Genomic DNA, 25173 nt, shown 5'->3' on the forward strand with positions numbered 1-25173 from the left:
AATGTGAACATATAGGAATTCAATTTATTCAAACCACTCCACTAGTTAAAGGATTGTATTGTTGTTTCCTTAAGGTGATTATTGTTATTCAACAGCTCACACGCTGACGTGTCAGGTAATGTGTCTATGTGGCTTTGTCTCCTTCGTGATGGGGACAAATCACCTCCTGAGCCCCTCAACGTTACCTGACAAAACCTGCTGCCAACCGGTTCTAGGGACTGGATTGAACAATTATGAAAATGGATAGGACCGATTTGTGTTTTTATAGTTGTTAGGAGGCGCAATGTCTTTCGAGTAAATAGTTAGGGGCCGGAAAAGGCTTTTACTCTTGTTATTTGTCCCTCATTAGTAAAATTTAAGGTATTTTTTAATCTTCTTGAGATTTGAAAAGGTGGTAGTTTCACCAACTAGTAGCACTAAGATTCCAAAGGACAAACACAGAATCTGTTCACATGTGTTCTGAATTGAGAACCCTATCTGCATGTCTGTTTAGGAACTTATCTGATCTGAGGGTAGATTTCCGGCCAATGATAATTCTAGCAGTTCATGTGTGCCGCTTCAGTTGCCTATCTCCTTTAGTCCTTCACCATAGCAGATTACAAGACAAGAAGTGAAGTTCCCCACACAATGATTCATGGAAGGGGTTAAAAGTTAAAAGAGATTGAAGGGTGCATTAAGTAATTTGACTGTAAAACTGATATTCTTGATTTTTGTTATAATACAATGAGAACAAGCCTTTATCACTTTATGCAATAGCAATTAGCAAGTCATAGATTAGAGGCAAAATCTGTTGCAAAGAGATAAGTACTTGAACTAACATTTAGGTAAAGAAAGCAAGGGGGTGTTTTAACTTTTTATTTTTATTTTCAGTATTTTCTGTTTTTAGAATTTTGCAAAGAAAAAAGAAAATACAATAAAAACAATAAAATTTTGTTATCTGTTTTCACTTCATGGTTTCTCTTTTTCCATAAAATTCTGAAGAAAATAAAAACACAAACCAAATGCTTTCTAAGTAACTGATTTCACCTTCTAGAACCAGCATTCATTAGCAACATTAGTAACATTCATTCATCTATTTTGGACTTTGGTATATTGCATACAAGGTTATCCCTACCCTCTAGAATTAAGCAATAAAAACATGAGCATTATATGGTCATCAAACATTACAGCAGATAAAGACATAATATTACAATATTGAAAAATGTAAAACATATTACTAATCATGGAATACTTTTCCAGAGTAATCTTCAGAGATGCTGACAAGTCACAAGATTGCACCTAACAGAGTTTAAATTTCCAACAATTATATTGTGTGATCCGTGAGTGGTACACTAGTCATGCACTCACATTACAAACAATTTTGCAACATAATAGTCTGTGCTCAAGCTCTCAAATCCCATGGTTATGAATTTATGATAAGTTTAGGGAAAAGATACAAATATTGGGAGGAAAAAAAAGAATTACACACCCATCATCGTTTCTTAAAGCCATACTTTTTGCGTTCATAGAATAGATCGGTTTTGGCACTCCCTAAATTAACAATTTTGGGGCAGCCATCCCTATCTTTCTCTTGCTGTGTGCATTCCTTGCAGTAGTAGGCATCAGATATCCCTACCCCTCCACATATTACGCAGCGACCTTGAAATGATCCATAGTTGCATTCATCGCAAACCCGGACAAGTGTACAAGGACGCACGTAAGAGTCGCATATGACACACTTGCCGTCGCATTTCTCACAAAGTCTTCCAATGGCGATTCCAGGCTGTTTCCGGCACATAATCAAATCAGGATGATGCTTGGCCATAATTTCAACAGCCTGCTAAATGCTGAGTATATATATATAATATAACCTGCAAGTAAATCTAAAGTTGAACATGTAAATGGTAAAGTATCTCAGTAAAACACTACAGCTCTTACCAAACAAAACAAGGTAAATTACAAAATTTACAACAACATATTGAGTCACTTCAATTTTATTGTTTAAGATGAGTGAATTTGTAACTAATAATGCTAACATAAATAAAAAATTTACAAATCAATGAAACATATTCAAATCATCAGCTCAAATATTGTATATTTAATATTCTTCCCTACATTAGCTATAATTTGGTCTTCGTACAAGCAGATAATGGATTATTATGACAATAAAACAATGCATTAATTAAAATTTTAAGTTGTTTTCCCCGCTAAACAAAGTGGTTTTTGAATTTGAAATCATGTTATCTAATCACTATCAAAATCCCAGATAGTGTTAAGCAGATCACAAAAATGGTAAAAGCAAATATAGAACCCAAACTAGAATAACTAATTCACATGTTAGTATTCAAAGCACAAGGTTCCTTCTTTCCCTTTAACACAAAAAAGTGCAGAAGAAACCAAAAGCCACTCATAATAACACACAAACGGTTCCAAACCCAACCTTAGTTTCATGACAACATAAAAATAAAAATAACATTTCAGCAGTGGCAACAGTTTCAAAATAAGCCCCAATATAGTGAAATTGAAACTACCTTTAGGCCGCTAATAGTACTGAAGAACTAACCCTAAACCAGTAAAACACCGTTAACAGGTACACTACCAAAAAACCCAACATTTTCACTCATACAAACAACATGGTTCACTTGGATTCAACACTATCCATGTGTTAAACCTTAAAAAGAAAAAATTAATCTACAAAAATAGGTAATGATGACAACCCACAAGCATAAATCTTAGATGAAGAAAGGTCACAGCAGTAAAAGAAAGAGTAGCGTACAAGTGCAGAAAAGGGAAATCAAAAGGAAGAAGAGATGTTAGCTAACCTGTGCTGCCAAGAGGAGCCTTTAGTCTTCAAGGAATGTTGCCGACTTTGCTGAAGCCAAGGAGGAGAAAAACTAAGTTAGGAACAAAACTCGAACTGGCCATTTTTAAGTTAATATAAAAAATTTTATGTTATTTGAGTCATATTTTATTGATTTACTAGTTTATATGTTATATGAAAATTTTTAAGTGTATTGTCATACCGGTATTTTAGTGAGTTTTAACCATTAATTTTAATTATAAAATATATATATAATATTTATAATTAAGATCAATGATTAAAAATTCCTGATATACCGGTATCACAGTACACTTAAAAATCTTCCTTATATTATATATAATATATAATAGTCAAAATAGATAACTTAAATTTCGTTAATATTTTACAAATTTAATTAATTATGATTTAATATAACAATATAAATAATGTTTAAAGCGTTTAATTAAAGGCCCGTTTGATATGTTTTAAAAATAATTTTTTTGAGTTTTTGACTTATAAAAGTTAGTAGTATTAATATTGGGTGTAATTTTTAAAATTAAATTGCAGTTTTTTAAAAAGTTATTTAGGAGTTTATAGAGAAGTTAAAAAAATTATTTCTCTCATAATACTACTATTTTTTATCACATTTCTATAAAATAAGTACTATTAAAACTAAAAATTCAAATACAAAATAACTTATTTATAAATTACTTTTAACATAGCAATTTATTGTTTAAACTATTTTTTCAAAAGAAATCTAATTAAATTGTTTACCAAACTGAACCTAAGTACTTTTGAAAATCTCTTCTTATCTTTTTTATTTTATGCTAGTTTGAATTGGTTTTTTTGAATTAAAAAAAATAAATAAAATATTTTATTCAATTTAAAATTTATTTGGATACATTTAAAAAAATATTTTTAATAAAAAAGTAAATTATTTACTTTTTTAAATTAATAATACCTTACTTAAAAAAATAAAAATAAAAAACGTTTTAATACTTAAAAATTCTTTTTTAAAAATTTATCTAAATATAAAATATTTTTTGTTTATTAAATTTTTTTAAAAAAAATAAAAAATAAATAAATATTTTTTAAAAAAATTAATCTAAACTAATCCTATATCTCTATTTAATTAATTATAATTTAATATAATTATTTATTTTAAAAATAATTTGCTATCTGACAAGTTATTATTTGCCACTCTAAGGTCCTTTGAAGAGGAACTCTCTCATCTTAATATGCATGTAGGGACTCTCTCTCTCTTTTCCAATGGCTGCTTTCCTCATGGCACAAAAAGTGAAAATGGAACCTTTGAAAATCGCAGCGTTGGAGTTGCTCCTATAATATTAATGTTTAGAGTAATTTTTTAAATTAATTTATAATCTTTTAAAAAATTATTTAAGTGTATATAAAAAAATTAAAAAAAATATATTTTTTATAATAAATTTTTTTTATTATTTTAAAAAAAATATTTTAGAACTAAAAAATTAAACACAAAATAATTTATGTATAACCTACTTTTTATTTAAGTTTTTATGTTTTAAATTCATTTTTCAAAAGATTTTAGTTAAGTTGTTTACCCAAATTAAGAGCCCGTTTGGAAAACTTTAGAAGTAACTTTTTTTTAACTTTTGATTTATAAAAAGTAGTAGTATTAATGTCTGGTACAATTTTCAAAACCAAATTACAAATTTCTAAGAAGCTATTTAGGATCTTATAGAGAAGTTAAAAAATGACTTTTCTCATAATACTTCTACTTTTCATCACATTTCTATAAAATAAGCATTTTTAGAGTTAAAAATCCAAATACAAAGTAACTTATTTATAAGTTACTTTTAACAGAGTCATTTATTGTTTAAGTTATTTTATTAAAAGGAACTTAATTAAGTTAGTTACCCAAACTGGACCTAACTCTTAATCTGTTCAGATATTATAGGAATTGGCAGCCTTATTTTTTGCAAATCACTCTATATTTCTAATATATTATAATATATAGTTAAAAATTATTAGACATGTATAATAAAAGTATAAAACTAATTAAGATCAAACTTACCTCTTCTCTTTTATTTTAATTTTAACATAAAATTTATTATAATTTTATTATTTTTAATTTTAATATAGATTTAATTTTGTATTTTTGTTTTATTATATATTTTATAAAATATAGAATAAATAAATATTGTGTTTAATTGAAAAAAAAATATTTATCTCAGATAGAGTTGAATGAAAAATTTTGGAATGTGAATAGAATTATGATCGAAAGATTTTCAACCACGAATGGGATATAATTAAATTTTAGAGAAGATTTAAACCTAGGAATAAGATTAGGATGGAATCTAAGTCATACTTTATTGTTAATCAATTTCAATTTTGTTCATTTAAAATACTTAGAATTTGTCAAATATAATAAATAATTAAAAAATATATCTTTTTATTTTAGAAAATGATATTTAACACTAAAATCAACTATAGACATTCTGTATTTATATAAAAATGTATGTGTAATTCAATTTATTTTTAATATATATTTTATATTTTAATGTGTAACTAATTTTAATTATTAATTTCGGTGTATATCTCATAAGTGGAGAAAAGGACAAATAGGTTCCTAACCTTTTTTTTGGAAGATATTTTCGTTTCCGACGATTGGAAAATATATTCATGTCCCTGGCCCTTTAAAAATATGGACAAATCTACCCTCCCTTTAAACTCAGTCCATTAGCCTCGTCGGAAAACGTTGAGGTGGCTCCCGTGGCGATGATGTGGCCGTAACAGAATGACATGTGGGCAAGACCTTTTGAAAATAGGACGTATTAGTCCCCAGCATCCAAAACGACACCGTTTCTTCCCCACCCCTCCAAACACAATTTAATTTCCATATGCAATACCCATAACACCCATGTTTGCTCATTTGAATTATTGAAAACCTAAGAAGAATAACGATCAAAGTCCCTCCCCCCAGTTTCTCCCTCCAAAAATTATACTACGTGGAAGAGCAATCGGTCCGTGGTGAAGTTGCTGTGGGAGGCCAGGAAGGAGATTTCTGTTGAGGTCGTAGTTGCTGTCTTCGTCATAAGGTAAGATTGTGATGCTTAGCGTTTAAGTTTTGGTTATTGTGGTGTGAAAAAAGAGTGAAGGCAGTGTGTGTGTATGTTGAGAGTGTGAAAAATAGTGGTGTAATATAGTGGAAAAACTGTTTTAAAAACGTTGTGGGTAGGATTAGCATGAGGGATTGTGTTTGGATAAAGGGATTTTGTTCATATTTTTTGTAACTGTTTTTGGACTGACACGTTGTTGATCATTGGATAAATTTCAGATGGTTGATGTTTTTGTGGTGCCAGTTTTTCACCATGGAGGTAAGTTTGTCAGAGGAAGTGATGGAGCCCTGTTTTATGAAAATGGAAAGGAAGAGAAGTTCCCTGAGATGGACTTGGACTTTGTGAACTTCGAAGACCTTGTAACGTTATTTAAGGGTTTGGGTTACCGGTCATACAAGGAAGTATACTGGTATGATCCCACAAGTAGCGACATTGAGTCGGGGATGAACAAGTTAACTGGGGATGCAGGGATAAATGCAATGCGAGAGAACATATCGAAGAACCAAAACACTTTTGAGTTTCATATATACTTTGATCACAGAGTCGATGTCCCTGAGGTTGTTGAAGATGCTAGCAAGAATAGTGATGGGGTAATGGATGTGGATGTGGATGAGATTTTAGAGGAATTGAAGACATCCTCTTCATCAGATGACAGGTACGAAAGCACAGAAGACGTGCTGTACAAACATCCACCAGCTGAAGTGGAGACCGATAGTACTGAAAGTGACAGTAATGACGGGGTAGCTAGTTGTAAGAGAAAAAGAAGTACCAAGGGTGGAAAAAAGGTAGTAACCCCGAAGAAGCCAGTTGCAAGGAGGCAAGGGTCAAAGGAAAAGTCTAAGGTTAAAAAGAAGCGGGTTCAGCATAGGACCAAGGTGAATGTAAGAGGAGAAAATAGTGCAGGCGATAATGCTGGTGGTCAGGGGCTGATGGGCCGAATGATCAAGGAGGTGGTGGTGGTTTTCTTGGTGTGCAGCCGGATAATGCAGGGGTAGGGGGATTATACATCAGTGAAGTGCCAACAGAAATGGAGGAAATCGTATTTAAGTATGAGTCCGAGGAGTTGCATACACCTATTTCATCCGATGATGAAGGTAGCAGCAGGAGATTTCCTGAGTTTGATGATAAATATGCTCACTGTGAGGGGAGATTTGAGTTAGGAACCAGATTTGCTACTATTGAAAGGTTTAAGGAGGTGGTAAAGGATTCCTTTATTGCTGAGAGGAGGGAGCTGAAGTGGATAAAGAACGACAAGGAGAGGGTCAGAGTGGGTTGCAAAGATGAGGAGTATCCATTTCTGGTTCATTTCTCCTACAACAAAACATTACAGTATTATCAAGTAAAGACGTATGTGCAAGAACATACTTGTGCAAGGGATTTAGGGAATAATGCAGCTGATCAGCATTGGCTTAGCAAAAAGATTGAAAAGAGGATGGCAACCCAACCCCACATGAACACCAAGGAGGCAACTGAATTCCTAAGGGAGGAATTTTTATTGTGTTCCTACCCTAAGATGGTGTACAGAGTAGTAGTGGAGGCTAGGGAGAAGATCATGGGCAATGAGAGGGACCAATACAAAAGGAGCAGGGACTACTGTGAGCAGATTCTGAAGAGCAATCCAGGTTCGACGGCCAGGTTGGAGCTCATGCCAATTCCAGAATCACCTCCTATATTCGATAAATTATACATATGCTTGGATGCTTGTAAGAAAGGGTTTAAGAATGGGTGTAGGCCTTTGTTGCACTTAGATGGTTGTTTTTTGAAAACCTACTACATAGGTTGGCTTCTAGCAGCAGTTGCGTAGGATGCCAACAATCAGTTCTACGTTGTTGCATATGGAGTTGTCAGGGCTAAGACTAAGGATGCCTGGAAATGGTTCTTGACAAATCTTTAGGAAGACATAGGTGACGATGCCAGCCGTGGGTGGACCTTCATATCGGACCAACAAAAGGTAAGCTGTAATTTTGGTTAATCAATATGTTTGGTTCACATATTACCAATTTAACTTGATATATCATTGCTTTATGTTGTCGTTCAATGCAGGGTTCACATGCAAAGCTCTGCAATTGCGTGATGCACATGTGGAAGAGTTTCATAAATCGCTTCGAGGACTTGTACATTAGAGAGGTTGTGTGGGAGTGTGCTAGATGCACTGCTGTTGCAGAATTCAAAGAATATATGGAAAAGCTGAAGCAAGTGAACCATGGGATTTGGAAATACCTCAGCAAATTTCAGCCAGAAACTTGGGTTAAGGCCTATTTCTCCCATGGGCCAAAGATTGATAACCTTACAAATAACATGTGTGAGGTTTTTAATGTTAAGATAGTGAATTACCAGACCAAGTCCATCCTCACCATGTGTGAAGAAATCAGGTGTTACCTGATGAGCAGGATGGTGAATCACAAACGAGTCCTGGACAACCACACTGGAAATCTGGCACCAGTCCAGCAAAAGAGGATGGAGAGGTTAGTCAATATTAGCACTAAGTGGATGGCTAAATGGGTTGGTGATAACGAAAGAAAAAGGTTTGAGGTGAGCCGCAAAGCAAGCAAGGTTGATGTGGACCTTATTAAGTACACTTGCTCGTGCAACAAATGGCAACTTACTGGTAACCTCTATAGTCACTATGATTCATTCATTGCTGTGTTATTTTGCACATTTTAAAACTGTTTCCCCCATTACCTCAGGCATGCCTTGCATACATGCGCTTGCTGCCATTAGGAAGAGACGTGACATGCCACAGGACTATATGCACCCTTAGCTGTGTATGGAGTCAATCCGGAGGACATATGCACACTGCATTCAACCAGTGCCAAGTTCAGAATTCTGGGCCAGAACTGAATTCTCACAGCCAGACCCACCCATCATCAAAAGAGAGATTGACCGGCTAAAGGTTCATAATCGGTAGAAAGACCCTGCAGAGCCACTGATGCAAGGGGGGTAAACTGAAGAAGTCATTCTCTGTGTCTTGCAGCAAGTGTGGTGAGAAGGGCCACAATTACAAAACTTGCAAGGAAGCTCCATCGAACCCGAATTGGAAGCCGAAGATAAAGCGGCCTAAGAAGAAGAGAGATAACATATCCCAAGCACTTGTTGTGCTTCCTTTGTCACAGTCTACTCCACCACCAGAGGTAAGATGACTTTCTTCATAATAGTGTCTTTGTTTATATGATCCAGTCACTATTGTGTCCCATGTGCAAGTAGTTCAGGTTTTAAAATATCTTATTACTAGAAACCTCAGTGATTTTTACTTCTTAGTACCTCAATCTTCAAGGACTGATCTATATTAGTATATTATTCTTGAGGGACTAATATGTCTTCCTATTAAATTGTCTAATAATTCGACCACTATGTCCAGGATGCTTTAAATAGTCAATCAGGCAGCTCAACACCCCAGCAGCAACATCCTACTGTAACGATTCAATTGTTTGTCATTATAAGCTGCTTAGTGTATGTATTGAGTAACTATTTCCTGATTATGTTGGCGTGTTTTATTACCTTCCTTCTTATAGGTTCCGAGTGGAGCTGGCACAAGTGCGATGAATATTGCACCAGTTCCAACAAGAATTACAAGATCAACAATTGTATTAGCACCACCAGGCCCAACGGTCGCCAGTGGCAGGCCACCTGCCCCAACTACAAGCCGGCCCTTTAAGCCCCCAGGAAATGCTCCATCCATGGTCACCGGCACAGCTCGACTTAAACCATCAAAGTTCAGACCAAAACAGAAGATTCTCAGGTCACCTACTCTACTTGCTCAAGGGCCAACACCATCTAGCACACAGCACCAAGCACCAGTTCCCCAAGCCTCCCAAGGACCAACCCTATCTAGCACGCAAGTAGTTGCACAGGCTCAGGAGGCTCCACTACCATCTACACCAAGTGTGTCAACGTCTAAGGACTCCAAGGAATGAAGCAAGTGAACCATTATCTTATTTTGTGACAAATATGTCCTGTTGTAAAATTTTATGGCAAATTCCAGATATAACTATCATTTTTTTGTATTAGCCAGCTTTTTGGTTACCTGTTGGTGGTTAAGTAAAAACTTGTTAATGGTACCATGCCATACATTGAACAATGTTTGATTATCTTTTTTTTTTTTGGTTGTCAGCTACAATGAACAATGTTTACGTTCATAGCTTTAATGCCAGTTCTTCAAAGTTTGATTATCTGTTATTTTGCCATTTTTTATTTTCAGTTATACATTACAATATACAGGCTAAAAACTGATACATTAGAAAGAACATGTTCGAATTTTTTCAGGCTACAAGTAACCACATTTATCATATTCAACTATTAATCAGTTCTTACAATTTAAAAGAGCGGCAATCGGGACAATTAAAATTACACATATACACCATCCTATTGGGTTTTTTTCCAACTCTAAATCTACTACCCTCTTCTCTAAACAACTGATTGTGTTTTTCATATCATGCTTCCATTGATGCTCTTCAACGTCACCAAATTCCTTCTCTCCCCGGTTCCTTGAATCACTCAACCCAAACCTTGCAATGTGCTCATCCAACCGCAAAAAAAAAAAAAAAAACTTGCAATGGGGTTGTCTCACCTGCACCAAATCAATTCACAGAAATCATCATAACAATTCGGTTTAGAGACCCTAACACTAACAGAGTCCCACACAGTTATACATACCTTTTAAAACGGACAACCGAAAAATAATCTGTTATGGTTGCTGCTCGTCTTCGACATGAAGAGGATGGCGTATTCTCCACAGAAGCACTTCGGTGACACGCCATCTTTTCCATCCTTCCCCTTCGAACCAGAGCCTTTAGTGAATTGCTCTTCTCTTCCTACACCTCCACTTCTTCTCGAGCTAGATGATACCCCATCTGATGCCATGCTCCCTTTCTTCGTTCACCAGCTTCACCCTTTCTGTGCAATCAAGGGAATAGGGATCAAGAATTTGAAAGATTGGGGGTGGGGGAGAAACGGCGTCGTTTTGGATGCTGGGGACTAATACGTCTTATTTTCAGAAGGCCTTGCCCACATGTCATCCCGTTACGGCCACGTCAGCGCCACGGGAGCCACCTCAGCGTTTTTCGACGGGGCCAACGGACTGAGTTTAACGGAAGGATAGATTTGTCCACATTTTTAAAGGGTCAGGGACATGGATGTATTTTACAATCGTGGGAGACGAAAATGTCTTCCGAAAAAATGTCAGGGACCTATTTATCCTTTTCTCTTTTTTTTTTTTACCAAAATAAAGACATTGAAAATTGAAACACAAACTTAAAAATACTAATTAAGAACATTATGAAAAGAAAACTCTTATTAAAAATTACTAAAAAGGATTATTTTTTATATTTTGAAGAGTAAAGCGATAAATAAACTCCTAAGGTTTTACATTTCGGACAGATTAGTTCTTAAAAAAAGTATCAATAAATTTTTTAGGATAATAGATGTGAATACACTACCTTCAAATTAATTTCGATGATTGAAGTAAAAAATCTTAATTTAAAGCTTTAAACTAACATGTTTACGTTTGTTATCTTGAAAGACTTTATTAGTATTTTTTTATAACAAATCTATCCGAAATATAAATTTGTCACTTTAATATATTTTCAATATATTAATTATATTAAAAACTTGAAATAGTTTCACTAATATATGGTAAGAATAATGTTATATATCTAAATTTTTTTATAAATTAAGTCCAATCAAATTAAACAATAAAATTTAAAATAATATTATCTATAATTAATTTTTATTAATATTAAATTAATTTAATTAATAAAAATACTTGAATGTATAATATTAATCATGTTATAAATAATTATTCTTAAGATAGTTGTAACTAAATCATTTTCCTATAAAGAGAAAAAAGTAGCCACACAATATATCTGTATTTCACTATTTGAGAGGCGAATGTAACTACTAGTAGTATTTTCATGGAAAGACATGAACAGAGATTGGATATGATAGCATCTGATTTGCTGAATTGTTGATGAAAGGCACAGGCTTTTTGGAAGAACAATTAGGGCCCAACTGTAAGAGGGGACCAATCCCCAAGCAGCAATGCTGTTCGTTCAAAATGGCCCCCAACCATCCAACACATCTTTTCTGATTTTGTTTCGGCCTTCTTCTTGGAGGGGCCTCTTTGACACTTGTCGACATCTCAATATTTGCCCTCACTTTAGAATAATAAAAATACGGAAATAGATCTCTCCATTTTTTTAATATTTAAAAGAATAAAATATGATATCTTACCTTTAATTCTATAAGTGGAACAAAAAATAAATAAGAGACAAAAAATAATAAAAAGTAAGATTAAACATTGGATACCATCCAGTCTTTTTTACTGGAGAGGATTCATTCCCTAAAAATACTACTTGTACATTTAAAATAGTTATTAAGTCATTAACCAACTTAAAAATACTACTTGTACATTTAAAATAGTTATTAAGTCATTAACCAACGTAAGTTGGTACGGATAGATAAATGTCTATGTTCCTTAACCATCTTTTCCAGGTTCAATACTCATTGGAGGATGAGAATTGAGTTTGTTTGTTTGGGAATGTCGCTCACTTTGTCTCTGCAGTATTCGAAAAATTAGTTATTGAACTTCCGAGCTGATAGATACTCTGATAAAAAAAATTAATTTTAGTAACTGATTTTAATATACATATAGTATAATTGTAAAAATACTCCATGAATTTTTATCATTTTATACATTTTGCACCAACAAATTACCAAGGAGAATTTTGTAGTAAAAACTTAAAAAGTTGAATTAATTTTTTTTCATATTTGTTCTACTTAATTTGCATAAGATTAGTGAGAAATGTGTTGATTATTTTTGGATACTTACTCCACTTTTTTTGAATGAAAAGAATACAAAAAGTGTTTTAATTTTATATGTTAAAGATAAAATTAAATAAAATTAAATGATATGAATATTTTTTAAAAAAATATAAATATCAAAGACAAATAATATATTTTATTCTATAAATTAACAATACATAAAATATTTTATAATTTTTTATATTTATTTAGGGTTTAAAACAAGAGATCAATAGTATATTTATTAATAAAATTAATATAAAATTGATAGAAATTGAGTTATGGACAATAGAGATTAAAAAATGCTGAGAGAGAGGATTAAGAGAGAAGAATAAATGCTGAGTTTGATATTGTAATTATATTGAATGAGTGTGTTACATTAAAAATTTAGAATCATAACCTTCTATATATACACATTAGAGTTGGTTAGAGGTTTTTATATCAGGCAAGCTAACAAACTTTACCAAAATTTGTTATAACTAATTAACCACTTTAATTTATTAACTCGTGTTTTCAAAACTCTTATTAATATCTCAAATATCCCCTCTTTCAAACTTCTTGATATTTTTGCGGTAATTTTAAGTTTGTCTTTACATATGATGCACTGACACGGACACGAGACATGACACGACACGGGACATGTCGACACGCAAATTTTAAATCTTACATAACATGAGGACATATATATATATAAAATATAAAGTATTTTTTAGATAAATTGTATTGATATTTTGATATTTTATTGATATTAAAATATAAATTAAAATTTTTAATTATTTTTAATGTCTTATTTTAATTATATTAAGTAATTAAATTATTTTTTATTTTAATAAATAATAATATATACTATATCTAAATTTATTTTAAGAATATATATTAAGAATAAGACTGGACACGCTGACACGTAATGATATTTAGGTGTGTCCAGTGTTTGGAGAAAATTTTTTATTTTTTATTAAGACAACGGTTGGACACAGCAGACACGCGTGTCGGACGAGTGTCGGTGGGTGTCGTGTCTAAAATATATCCGACACGCGAATACAATAACTCAACAAAATATCCGTGCTTCGTAGATTTTTACGCATATTGAAAGGCTTTGACAGAAGTTTAGTAAAAGTATAACACTTAGCTGATTTTTATTTACTCTTTTTCTAATAAAATATAATAACTTAAAAGTGTTTAGTTTAACTGTGAAAAAGAATTAGCTGCCAACAAAATTTGCTTTTGAAGGTGGTATTCTATGCTGAGGAGATGTTTGTGTGTAATTTACAAAATCAGATCTAAAATTAGTCTTTCTAAATCGGTGGAATATATGTTCATGAGCTAGAATGAGAGATTTGACTTCTATTAGAGAAATTGATTAATTTTTTAATTACAGCAGAAATATATAAAGCATAATTTTCAGATAATGTTTTAGTAATGGTAATAATATTATTATCAAGAAAAAGAGTATAATCACTTGCTGTTAAAAATTGTACAATTTTTTTTTATGTTGGCAAGATTTTAAGATGCAGAAGTTTCAGTTTTTTTAATAGATTTCAACTCAAATTTTAATTATTGAATATTAATTTTAAAATTTTAAAAATAATCTTGAATCTTTGTCCAAACCTAGTGTACAAAATCACAATCCAGCACTCTATTCTTAAAACTGTCGTCAATTGATGAAAGAAGTCGAGTCATAAGATAATGATCTTTTAGTTCTTTATTTTTTTTATAGAATTTTGATTCTATTCCTACAATTTGAACTGTTTTATTATCAAATCTTATTGGAATATTTTTTGGATTAAGATAATCCACAAATTCATTAGCATTGATAATATAAAGAGCCAAGTATTGTCAAATCTTAAAAAAAAAATTATTGAACTTATCTATAATTGGTGCAAAGAGAATAGTTAAATTTGTAAAAAAAAAAATGAGTGTAGAATAATAAATAGTGTTCATACCCTGGCCCAATAATAAAGGCCCAGGATCAAGCAAAAGACCTAACCCAAAGGGTTGGGCCTCACCAGTGCCAATCTTCATCCTATGAAGTCGGTACTCACCACGACCTATTCTAGAGAAGTCGGACACGAGATTAGCTGGCGGATAAACACTCATTCAAACGAGTAACTGCCCCTAAAATCTCTCTAACCACTTCCACGAGCCATATCTTAACCTCCCTAAGATAATGGGACGGTTAACACCCTAAAAATATGGCACTACTCCAACGGTGGTTATTGGTTCACCGCTATAAATACACTGACACCCTTCAGGTATCTCTAAGTCCCAAACTCTCTAGACCTGCTCACACTCTTGCTAACTTAGGCATCAGAGTGTCTTTGCAGGTACCACCCCCATCTCCTCGCACAAACAAGTCGGACGGAGCCTCCCGAGTTGCAGATCCATTCGGAATCCTCCTCCTTCACACATTTGGGCCAACTAACTCCATCCAACCCATCAATCTTCGGTTACCCACCGTAACAAATAGAAAGATGTCCATAAAACAAAAAAAAAATTGTGTAACTCTTCTTTTTAACATTCTTACTAATATCTTCAATAAAAATATTATATACCATATAAAATATTAAATATCGAATTATCTAACTTTAAAAAAAAATTGTTGTAAACTTTTATAAATAGAAAGATCTCCATTAAAAAAAAAATTGTGTGCCGAATATTACTACCAAATGATGAGGGAAAGGAAATTTACCCATACTCTGCTTTACTTCTTTGGATAGAAACATACATTGAACTTATCAAACAAAAATAGTTTGGTCCCCCACCACGATACCTTGCTAGTACCAATGCCATAGTATCGTTAATAATTTTATAATTAACCAACTTGGGTTGGTCGAGTGATCTGCTTAAATAAGTGTTGGGAATTCGAACCTCGTCTTGTGCATGCAGCAATTTATTGGTCAACGACAGACTCTTAAATGGAGTTCAGATCTGCGACAGATTAGTCTTTAACCTGTTGGATTGAAAAATACTGATTGAATAAACCAAAAAATAAAAATAAATAATTTTATAATTCATATTGTTTTGCACTCATATAATATATATATATATATATATATATATATATATATATATATATATATATGGTCTAAGGACCACGAACCTGCTCCTCCTCTATCGGAATCAAAACGTGCCTTTATTATCTACTCTCATTTCTCAACCTTAAGAAAATGAAGAAGTGATGAATACCATCTCCAAATAACAAACTATGAACAACTTGGAGTCTTACCCACCAATTCTTCGCAATTATTGCCACCATTACCATCACCACCACGACTCGAATATTAATGACGTGGCACAGGATTATTCGGATCCTATGCCAGTCATAGATCTTGAACTTTTAGAAGAAGAAAAGGAGAGGTTTGAGGATGCTTGCAAGGATTGGGGGTTGTTCCGTTTGGTCAACCATGGAATTCCGTTGACCTTGCTGAAGCAACTCCAAGAGGAAGCCAAAGAGTTATTTTCTATGTCCTACGAAACAAAGCATGCGACATGCAGTGAAAGTCCTATCACATACTTTTGGGGTACCCCTGCCCTTACACCAACGGGTACTGCCCTATGTAGAGGCCCCAAAAATTTCAATTGGGTTGAAGGTCTTGATGTGCCTTTGGGTCAACTCTCTAAGTTTCAACCTCAACTTCCTAAACTTGATTCCATCAGGTACGCACATAGTTTAATTATACAGAGACAACTTAGATTTAATTTAAAGAAATTTCCTTTTTTATAATTTTAAAAAAAATTTATTTCTTAATCTATTTTTAAATTTATGGTCAATTTGATCTATTTTAAAAAAATAAGTTTTTTTATAAAAATATTTTTTAATAAAATTTATTTATTAAATTTTAATAATTAAATTATATTTTTATTAAGATATTTTTAAAAATTTTTAATAATTAAATTATTTTTATATTTTTTAATAATATTTTAATTATTAAATTATGATTTTATCAAATTATTTTTTAATAATTTTTTATATTTTATTATTAATCTCACTAGATCAACCCATATTACTCTATGTATGTGCATCAGTGCATGTGCCTGTCCCTTTGTTTATTATTATTTTAATTTTTTTTGGCCGATCTTGTTGTCTATTTTTTCTTGGACCGTGTGTGTTTGGAAATGACAAATGAGCCATGGCTGATTATGGGTGAGCTATGCAGTGCTTTCGGATCTTTTTGTCTAGAAATTGGGTTTAGTTACGAGAACAAGACAAAACATTTAAAATAAGAGGTAAAAAATAAAGATACAAAAATTAATATTTTTATATTTTATTTAATAATAAATTATAAAGTTTAATTTATTTTTGTTTATTTATAATATTTAAAAAAATATAATAATAAAAATATAATTATAAAAAATTAATAAAAAATAAAATATATTTTTTATTTGTATTTTTATATTATTTTTATTAAGATAAATATAAAATATATTAATTTAATATCTTTAGAAATATATCTCTATTTATATTTCATCTATTAAATATAATTTTTTATTTTTATATTTTTATTTTAATATTTCATGTCGGTAAATAAACACTGTCCAATAGTTATTATGTTTTTTTAACTCAGTTAAACAAATTTAGAGTTATTTTATTTTATATTATATTTTTAAATATTATTAAAATAATTAAATAATATTAAATATAATAAATATTAAATAAATAAAATAATTTTTATTAAATTATTATTTTTTAACATTATTAATTTTTTAAATATTAAGTTGGTTTATTTTTTGTTTATTATTAAAGATATGCGGAAGAATAAAAATAATTCTTTAATAAATGATTAGAGAACATTGAAGAATCTCTATGCATTATTCATCCTTGTCCCTTACCCACACACACAAATAAAAATAAAAGTTTATTTATTATGTGTCTTAAGAAGACATATTAAAATTATAAAATAAAATTTTTTTATTAAAAATATAAAAAATTTAAATTTTTAATATATTTATTTTATATTTATTAAATTAAAATATTTAAAAAATTTTATTAATAATAAATTTATTGTATGTTTTTAGAACACATTAACTAAACATTAAAAATAAATTTGTATGCGAAAAAGTAATTAATCAATGGCAATGCATGATTGAACGGTGATTAATAGGGAAATGGATCTCCAATTTTTTTAACACTTGAAAAGATAAAGTGTGATCTCTCACTATTAATTTTATAAGTAGAACTAAAATTAATATAAGAGAGAGAATAATGAAGGATAAGAGATCACAATTGACATCATCCCGATTTTTTTTTTATTGAAAAAAATCCATTCCTAATTAGACTGATTTTAATTTACTATTAGTATAGATTATTAGTATTTTTTGTATTCTTCGTTAACTTTAAAATATAAATATCAATAAAAAAATATATTCGTTTTGATTTAAATAAAATATTAAAAAAATCAAAACAAATAAAAATAGAAACTGAATTTTTATATTTTAGATCAAATTCCAAAAAAATATTTTTTACAAACCTATGAATTTAAAACCGAATAATAAACGATTTCAAAAAATTTATTAAAAATTATCGTTGACTCATTAATATTTAAAAAAATTATTATTAAAATTTTTTATATTAAAAATTTATTATAAAGTGTAACCCTTTAATGTAGCATATCAACTTAAACTTAGATATTTTAGAATAAAAAATAACGTATAGTGTCATCAAAACATTTTTTTACACTTAATTTTATAAATTAAATAATAATTTAATTGATATAATATTTTAATTATTTTTAAATTATATATTATATATATATATGTTTAGTATTTTCTTATTGTTAATAATTTGTACAAATAGCTAATTAAATCAAATTAATTTGATTTATTTTGTATATGTTGTACTATTAATATATCAAAATAGACTAATTCAATTTATATATAAATGATTAAAATTGAGTTATCCTTATTCAATTTATATAGATGTATTTAAAATAAGATGTATAATTAATTTTAATTTAAAATATTTGTATAATTTTAAATTTCATTCATGTAAATTATCCAAAAAAAATTATACATTAAATGCAAGAACAAAATGATAGACATTATTAAAGCTACCATTAGTCTCATCACTTTAAGGAATTTAGCAAACATATATTTTTAAAATATAAGTTAAGATCATTATTATTAGTAAAAAATTTAAATATTTTATTTTAATAAATACACAATAATTATATTAAAAATCAAAATTTTGTATAGTTTTTTATAATAAATTTTTTAATTAATAATTTTAATATATATTTTTAGAATATATATCAGCTAAACTCTTAAATATATATTGGCGTTTGGAAGCAATGAAATTATTGATTTCATCAATATCAAATTTTTTCAGTACAGTTAATTTCTAATTTTTTAAATAATTGATATATAAAAATGAGTATTTAAATTAATTAAATAATAAATTTTTTAAAATTAATTAAAAACTAAAATTTAAAAGACAAGTAGCATTTTTCAATTTATATTCCACACAAACAACGTGCTTATTTTTTGGTAAAGAAACTTCATGATAGGATAAGTTTTGCTTATCTTGGCACGCGGTATTCTTATACCTTGTGCCTTCTAGATACATGAAACAGAATAAAGTTAAATTCAATTTCTATCAATTTCCTTTAGTTTATCCATTGTTCTACTAATGATTCAACACAACTGAAATAAAGCGAAGAATAATAACTTAACCAATGCAAAAAAGAATGTGTAGGTGGATCATAAAAAGAACTTTATATTATAAAAAAAATACAACGAATTTTATAGAATTTCCTGCCAAGAGATTATAGCAGGGTCATTGACCTGACACACGTGACATCAATTTATTATAGTATTATATTACGAAATATTTAATATAATACATTATTATCTAACAGAAAGATTAATTTAATTTATATTTTATTTTTAAAGATTAATATAATTAAAAAAATTTATTTGATGATTAATTTAAAAAAATAATTTTTAAAGACGAATTTGACTATTAACTCAATTTTTTCTATTTCAATCAAAGAGAAGAAAAATTAAGATTTCAAAAAAAATAAAGTAAAAATCAAATACGATATTCTAAATTCAAATAAGTTATTTCCCTTTCATTCCTATACTATGTATATTTATGATGCACGGATATTTATACGGGTATTGGATATTGTTAGAGTATAAGTAGAATCAATTAGTATTATTTAACATATCTAAATATTTATTTTAGGATTTGATTTTTCTAACACTTATAAATACTCTTTTATACACAACACAAAACACGTTAACACGTGAATTTTAAAATCTTATAAGACACGAAAACACTACGTATAAAATATAAAATATGTTTTAGATAAATCGTAATGATTTGTTGGTATTTTATTAATATTAAAATATAAATTAATTTTTTAATTATTTTTAATATTTTATCTTAATTATACAAAAATATTTAAAATATTTTTTATTTTAACAAATAATATATACTATTTTTAAATTTATTTCAAGAATACATATTAAGAATAAAGTTGGGCACAACTAACACGTGTTGGTATTTAGGTGTGTCTAAATTTATTCAAAAAAAGATTTTTTTTTTTTATTAAGACACCGTTAAAGACATCTGTGTTAAACGAGTGTTAATGAGTATAATGTCTCTCAACTCAACCAAGTGATCGTAGTAAATGTATATTAACTATACGTAGGGAAATAGTTAATTATTGCATTGCAAAGGATAATGACAACATATATACATTCATAGCATTTGACTTAATTTAATTAGTTTTCAAACATAATTATGACCAATTAAGGGTCTACATATATGTTTGGTTTGCAAGATTGCTTCTAATGGAATATGAAACCCATCTATCAAGAATTGCAACAACAATATTCAAAGTGATGGTGAAGAACCTTGACCTAAACAATAACAAGCAAACAGAGTGTTGCTCATATGTATCTCGAGAGACAGGAATGGTGCGAATGTATCGATATCCTGCTTGTTCGGACACAAGCATTGGTTGGGGAATGGAGGTTCACACAGATAGCTCAGTGTTGTCCATATTGAACCAAGATGACCAAGTCAGTGGCCTTCAGGTCCTCAAAGATGATCAATGGCTTACTGTCAAACCAATCTCCAATACATTGATTGTCAACCTTGGAGACATGATGCAGGTCCACATTTATTCTTTACTTTCTATACATGTAAAATACTTTATTAACATTAATTAGTCTCAAAAGAAGTGTTAATATTTCTAGCTCTCATGTTTGTGGCTTTAGGCAATGAGCAATGACAAATACAAGAGTGTGCAACACAGAGTGAGGGTGAACAAGGAGAGAGAGAGGATCTCAATATGCTATTTTGTGTTCCCTAGTGAAGGTGCTGTGATTGAGAGCCCAAATTACAAGCCCTTTACTTACAGTGAGTTTAGAGAACAAGTACAACAAGATGTTAAGGCCCTTGGCTACAAAGTTGGGCTTCCAAGGTTTAAGCACACTCAACAGCCTTTGGCCCCTCTCTCCAATCTTGTTTAATCTGTTACCTTATTAAGCATAGAATAATGGACGAGTTCTTCAACAAGGCACACTATTTAAGGGATTTTGATTTACTACGAGTCATGGTGTAACTTAGAGAGAGTGTTTGGGTATGCTTGAATTTTGTTTTTTTTTTTTTATCCAAAATTATTTTTATCACTCTGCATCAACTATATACTGCGTACAACCACGATAACCAAATCCAAGTTTTGTAACCAACTTAGATTGGTCGAATGATCAGCTCATTTGTACGTTTAAACAAATATTGAAAGTTCGAATTTCGCCTTGTATATGCAGCAACTCATTGACCAGTAATAGACCTTTAAATAGAATTCAGATCCGTGGCAGATTAATCCTTATCCTACCGAGTGCCGAGGTAGGAGATACCATGGAAACCAAACCAAATCCAAGTTTTGTTGGTAGGATAAGGTATTGTTTTGGTCCCCAACATTTGGGGTGAACCTTATTTTGATCCCTAACGTTTTAATAATTTTATTTTTATCCCAAAACATGTAAAATGGCATCAATGTTATCCTACCATCAAATTCTTCACTAACACTTAACGAAATTGATGTGTTGTTAATAATATTTTTGTTAAAACTACGTTTTCTCAATCCCCTCTCCCACTTTTACCCTCTCAACAAGCCCAAACTCCATTCTCCTACTCCTTTCTTCTTCATTCTCAAATCTTTCTTGGTGAATTAATAGTGTAAAAGAAAGAAAAAGAAAGGAGTAAGAGAATGGGGGTTTGAACTTGTTGAGAGGGTAAAAATGGGAGAAGGGAGTTAAGCAAATATAGTGTTAACAAAAACATTATTAATAATACATCAATTACGTTACTTGTTAGTGAGAGATTGGATAGTGGAATAACATTGATGTCATTTTAAATATTTTGGGATAAAAATAAGACGATTAAAATGTTAAGAACCAAAATAAAATTTACCTTAAATGATGAAAACCAAAACAGTACTTTACCTTGTTGGTAATTGGCATGATAGGGCTATGTCACTGGGTTCTATATCTAACTTAACTCTCATTTCGAATTTGGAATTATAAGCTTCTTGTGACAACTAACACGAACGTGTTTCGCCACGCAGTAGCATGACGACACGGTTTCTCGATATGATTTTCGCAACATAGCATTGGCCTTAGGAGGCACCCTAGTAGCAACAGTGCAAGTGTGAATGATTGCAGCACATTTCTTCACAGAAATGGGAATAGTTGTTATTAACTTTGATTCCAATGATGTGAATTGCATATTCTGCTCCTAGCTTTGTGAATTTCAATTAATTGGCACACAAAAGTACTTGTATTTTACCATGTCCTTGTAGACCTGGATTATGTCCAAGCACAAGCACTGGCTCGGATTTGCACCCCCAACACACACACACACACATCCTTGGCACCGAAGATCAATGCAAAGACCTGAGTATTTAACTTAAATGACATGTTAGCAGAACAATTATTTTCAAATGCTTTCTCAAAAATATAATGAGATAAGATAGCCCAAATACATTATCAGGAATACGCATTTGAATAGAACAAAAATTAAGAACAAGATCGACTTTTTTGCTTTGGTGCTTATTCCATGCTCAAAGTGGACCAGTTCACAAACCAACATCAATCATCTTGACGCTTACTCATCAAAGTTAAAGGAGGTAGAGGGGTGCTGATTGGTCAGCCTTGTCTATCTATTTTCAGATACAAAGTTTAAGGAAAGAAAATTGCAATGAACGTAAATGCAAACTATTACAAGTTGCTGCTTAAAGACATACTTTCTATGTAAGTAACCTAAAATGATGCAAAAACCTTTCCTCAGGTTGGATGAATGAAGATTCCACATGAACTTACAAATTAAACTTCATTGCAAATGGTGTACACCTTGCCACTTAAGCTTGTGTGTAAGGGTAAGACATAAAAAATAGAGTTTATTTACATTGCTAAGTTACAAAGAAAGAATTATACAATTAATAAGCAATTCCTGTTTATAAATGATAATGATTCTGAAAACTCACATTTTGTTTATGATTTAACATCCTCATCATCATCTTCAATATCCCAACTGAGATCCTCCTCTTGGTCTGCTGCAGTCAACCTCTTCCGCAAATCACCCCTACTTGTGGACCCACCAGCATCCCCTTTATTTTCATCATTGCTAACAATATCTTCAATTTCGTCCCATCCAATGTCTTCTTCCCCATGTGTGGAAGGCTGGCTTGAAACCACAGAAAAATCACTATCTTTGCAAGATCCTCCATTTTCATTATCTGTCTTCACTTCGGATGCCTCTTTCTCTTCATATTTCATATCTAACTCACCATCGCCACCATCACTTACAGTTGCAGCAACACTAGATGGAGATGCCACATTCCTTTCATACTCCACCTCCGCCGCCGGCTTATCATCATCACCATCAGTTTTAGAATCAGAAGTAACACCCTTCCCATCACTTTCTATCTTCAAATCCTTCTCCCCAGGACTAATACTCTCAACATCATTGTTACCCGTGGCAGCCTCAGCAGAATTTCCCCCCTCCACCTCTTGCTGCTGCTGCGCATTCCTGGCAGAGCTACCTTTCAGCTCATATCCATCATCATTGTCGTCATCGTCGTCGAAGTCCCAGCTCAAATCCTCCTCTTCCTCTCCAGAAATTGCGCGCTTCACGAGCTTCACCCTCGCCTCCTCGGCCTGATTCAGTTTATGCAGCCTATAAAAATACCTAGTCCAGAAGTTATCATGATCAGTCCTACTAGGCACGACCTTCCTATAAATCCCTTCAACACTACCATTCTCCTCCATCAAATTCCCAATCTCCTCACCCTTATCCCCCAACACAAACCCTAATTTCCACTCCTCATAATTTTCCAAATCCTCAGGATCCTCCACATAGGTATTCACGTCGCTCTGAAGAGCACGTACCAGCGCATCAAACCTACTATAACGTTTCAAATCAAAACTACCGCCGCTACTACTCAATCGATTCCTAGCAAGATTGTTGTTATCGGAATCTGAGGAATCGAAATCAGGGGCGAGGAGAGAGTCCCTACCGTGAGAGATGATCTTAGCCGTCGATTTCCACACGGTGAAGCCGATGTCGTCTATGGCCTGGCCGACGGTCTCGAGCGACTCCTGCGCCACGGTGGCGCCGGCGTCGAGGGAGGATGGGAGATCCTTCACGGCACGTGATGCTGCCTCACGGATCACCGCAGTCTCCATCCTCAGTCCGGAGCTGAAATCCTCGAGATCGCGGCGGTAGTTCTCGAGAACAGACTCCGATTTGGACGCTAGGGTTTGGATCAGGCCTCCGAAGCTCCATGCATCGCCGGATGGAGAGTTTTCTGCGTCCGCAGTGGGGGGCTCGTTATCATCGTGATCTGGATCCGGTTGTTCGGATCGGTGTGTCGGCGAATCGGGTTCCTCGGAGAAGACGGACGCGAAGAAGTTCATGGCGGCAACACGCAACGATGTCGTTCGCTATCCCTTCTGTCGTTTATCACCTCTTTTGGAAATGTGTTGTTTGAGAAGAAAAGAAAACTGCAGAGGGTTTTATTTTATGAATTGTGAATTGTTATAGGAATATAGGCATTGGATTTGGAGGCAGAGAAACTGGTTATAAGATGAGTTAGTACATTAAAATTAAACTATATTATTATTATTATTATTATAAGGTTATTATTATGGTTACATGAAACGGAATGCCAACATAGATCCACATCATGTCGCATTCAATTATTTAATTCAGTTTTGAATGCTACCATCCATTTATAAAGCCCTCATTTTCTTTAAAGTAATAGGATTAATTATTTATTAATTAATTAAATTGATTGCTCAAATGTCAAGCCATCATCTTTGCAGCTTCTTTCATGCAAGAAAATTCTCAAGTGACAAACATTTATAAGGATTAAAATACCTAAAATCTCAATTTGACTCAATGATGCTTTGTTTTGCAAAATCCTATAGAACGATTAGAGGTTTCTCGTTAAAACTTTATATTCAGCTTTATTTACAAAAATGCACTTT

General features: G+C 31.6%; 4 protein-coding genes across 5 annotated transcripts; 2 read left to right on the forward strand and 2 right to left on the reverse strand.

Moving 5' to 3' along the window:
- Window positions 1–1052: 1052 nt before the first annotated feature.
- Window positions 1053–2938, reverse strand: LOC130973617 (PHD finger-like domain-containing protein 5A). 2 transcript variants are annotated; one of them, XM_057898239.1, is made up of 2 exons: window positions 2802–2916; window positions 1053–1850 (listed from the first exon to the last, which is right to left on the reverse strand). In XM_057898239.1, the coding sequence occupies exon 2, from the start codon at window positions 1802–1804 to the stop codon at window positions 1472–1474; it is 333 nt and encodes a 110-aa protein (XP_057754222.1). In that variant the 5' UTR covers window positions 1805–1850; window positions 2802–2916; the 3' UTR covers window positions 1053–1471. The 2 variants fall into 2 exon arrangements, with proteins under 2 accessions (XP_057754222.1, XP_057754221.1); XM_057898238.1 differs by having other exon boundaries at window positions 1058–1862; window positions 2802–2938.
- Window positions 2939–6904: 3966 nt separating this feature from the next.
- On the forward strand, window positions 6905–8638 carry LOC130974443 (uncharacterized). The gene is made up of 4 exons (XM_057899330.1): window positions 6905–7672; window positions 7772–7828; window positions 7921–8485; window positions 8565–8638. Exons 1-4 carry the CDS (start codon window positions 6905–6907, stop codon window positions 8636–8638), a joined length of 1464 nt encoding a protein of 487 aa, XP_057755313.1.
- Window positions 8639–15762: 7124 nt separating this feature from the next.
- LOC130973108 (gibberellin 2-beta-dioxygenase 8-like) lies at window positions 15763–21443 on the forward strand. Its single transcript, XM_057897518.1, has 3 exons — window positions 15763–16332; window positions 20460–20793; window positions 20899–21443. The coding sequence occupies exons 1-3, from the start codon at window positions 15881–15883 to the stop codon at window positions 21151–21153; spliced, it is 1041 nt and encodes a 346-aa protein (XP_057753501.1). The 5' UTR covers window positions 15763–15880; the 3' UTR covers window positions 21154–21443.
- A 472-nt stretch (window positions 21444–21915) lies between these two features.
- LOC130973107 (uncharacterized) lies at window positions 21916–24759 on the reverse strand. The gene is made up of 2 exons (XM_057897517.1): window positions 23169–24759; window positions 21916–22578 (listed from the first exon to the last, which is right to left on the reverse strand). Exon 1 carries the CDS (start codon window positions 24598–24600, stop codon window positions 23176–23178), a length of 1425 nt encoding a protein of 474 aa, XP_057753500.1. The 5' UTR covers window positions 24601–24759; the 3' UTR covers window positions 21916–22578; window positions 23169–23175.
- Window positions 24760–25173: the final 414 nt, after the last annotated feature.

The sequence above is a fragment of the Arachis stenosperma genome, chromosome 4, assembly GCF_014773155.1.
Source record: "Arachis stenosperma cultivar V10309 chromosome 4, arast.V10309.gnm1.PFL2, whole genome shotgun sequence".
Lineage (NCBI taxonomy): Eukaryota > Viridiplantae > Streptophyta > Magnoliopsida > Fabales > Fabaceae > Arachis > Arachis stenosperma.

Bases quoted from the DNA above. Each gene is read 5' to 3' on its own strand.
- LOC130973107 (XM_057897517.1), bottom strand. From the start codon at position 24,600: ATGAACTTCTTCGCGTCCGTCTTCTCCGAGGAACCCGATTCGCCGACA.
- LOC130974443 (XM_057899330.1), top strand. From the start codon at position 6,905: ATGGAGGAAATCGTATTTAAGTATGAGTCCGAGGAGTTGCATACACCT. The intron at 7,673-7,771 runs GTTGCGTAGGAT...ACAAATCTTTAG, and splicing joins TAGGTTGGCTTCTAGCAGCA to GAAGACATAGGTGACGATGC. The intron at 7,829-7,920 runs GTAAGCTGTAAT...CGTTCAATGCAG, and splicing joins TCATATCGGACCAACAAAAG to GGTTCACATGCAAAGCTCTG.
- LOC130973617 (XM_057898239.1), bottom strand. From the start codon at position 1,804: ATGGCCAAGCATCATCCTGATTTGATTATGTGCCGGAAACAGCCTGGA.
- LOC130973108 (XM_057897518.1), top strand. From the start codon at position 15,881: ATGAACAACTTGGAGTCTTACCCACCAATTCTTCGCAATTATTGCCAC. The intron at 16,333-20,459 runs GTACGCACATAG...TTGGTTTGCAAG, and splicing joins CCTAAACTTGATTCCATCAG to ATTGCTTCTAATGGAATATG. The intron at 20,794-20,898 runs GTCCACATTTAT...TTGTGGCTTTAG, and splicing joins ACCTTGGAGACATGATGCAG to GCAATGAGCAATGACAAATA.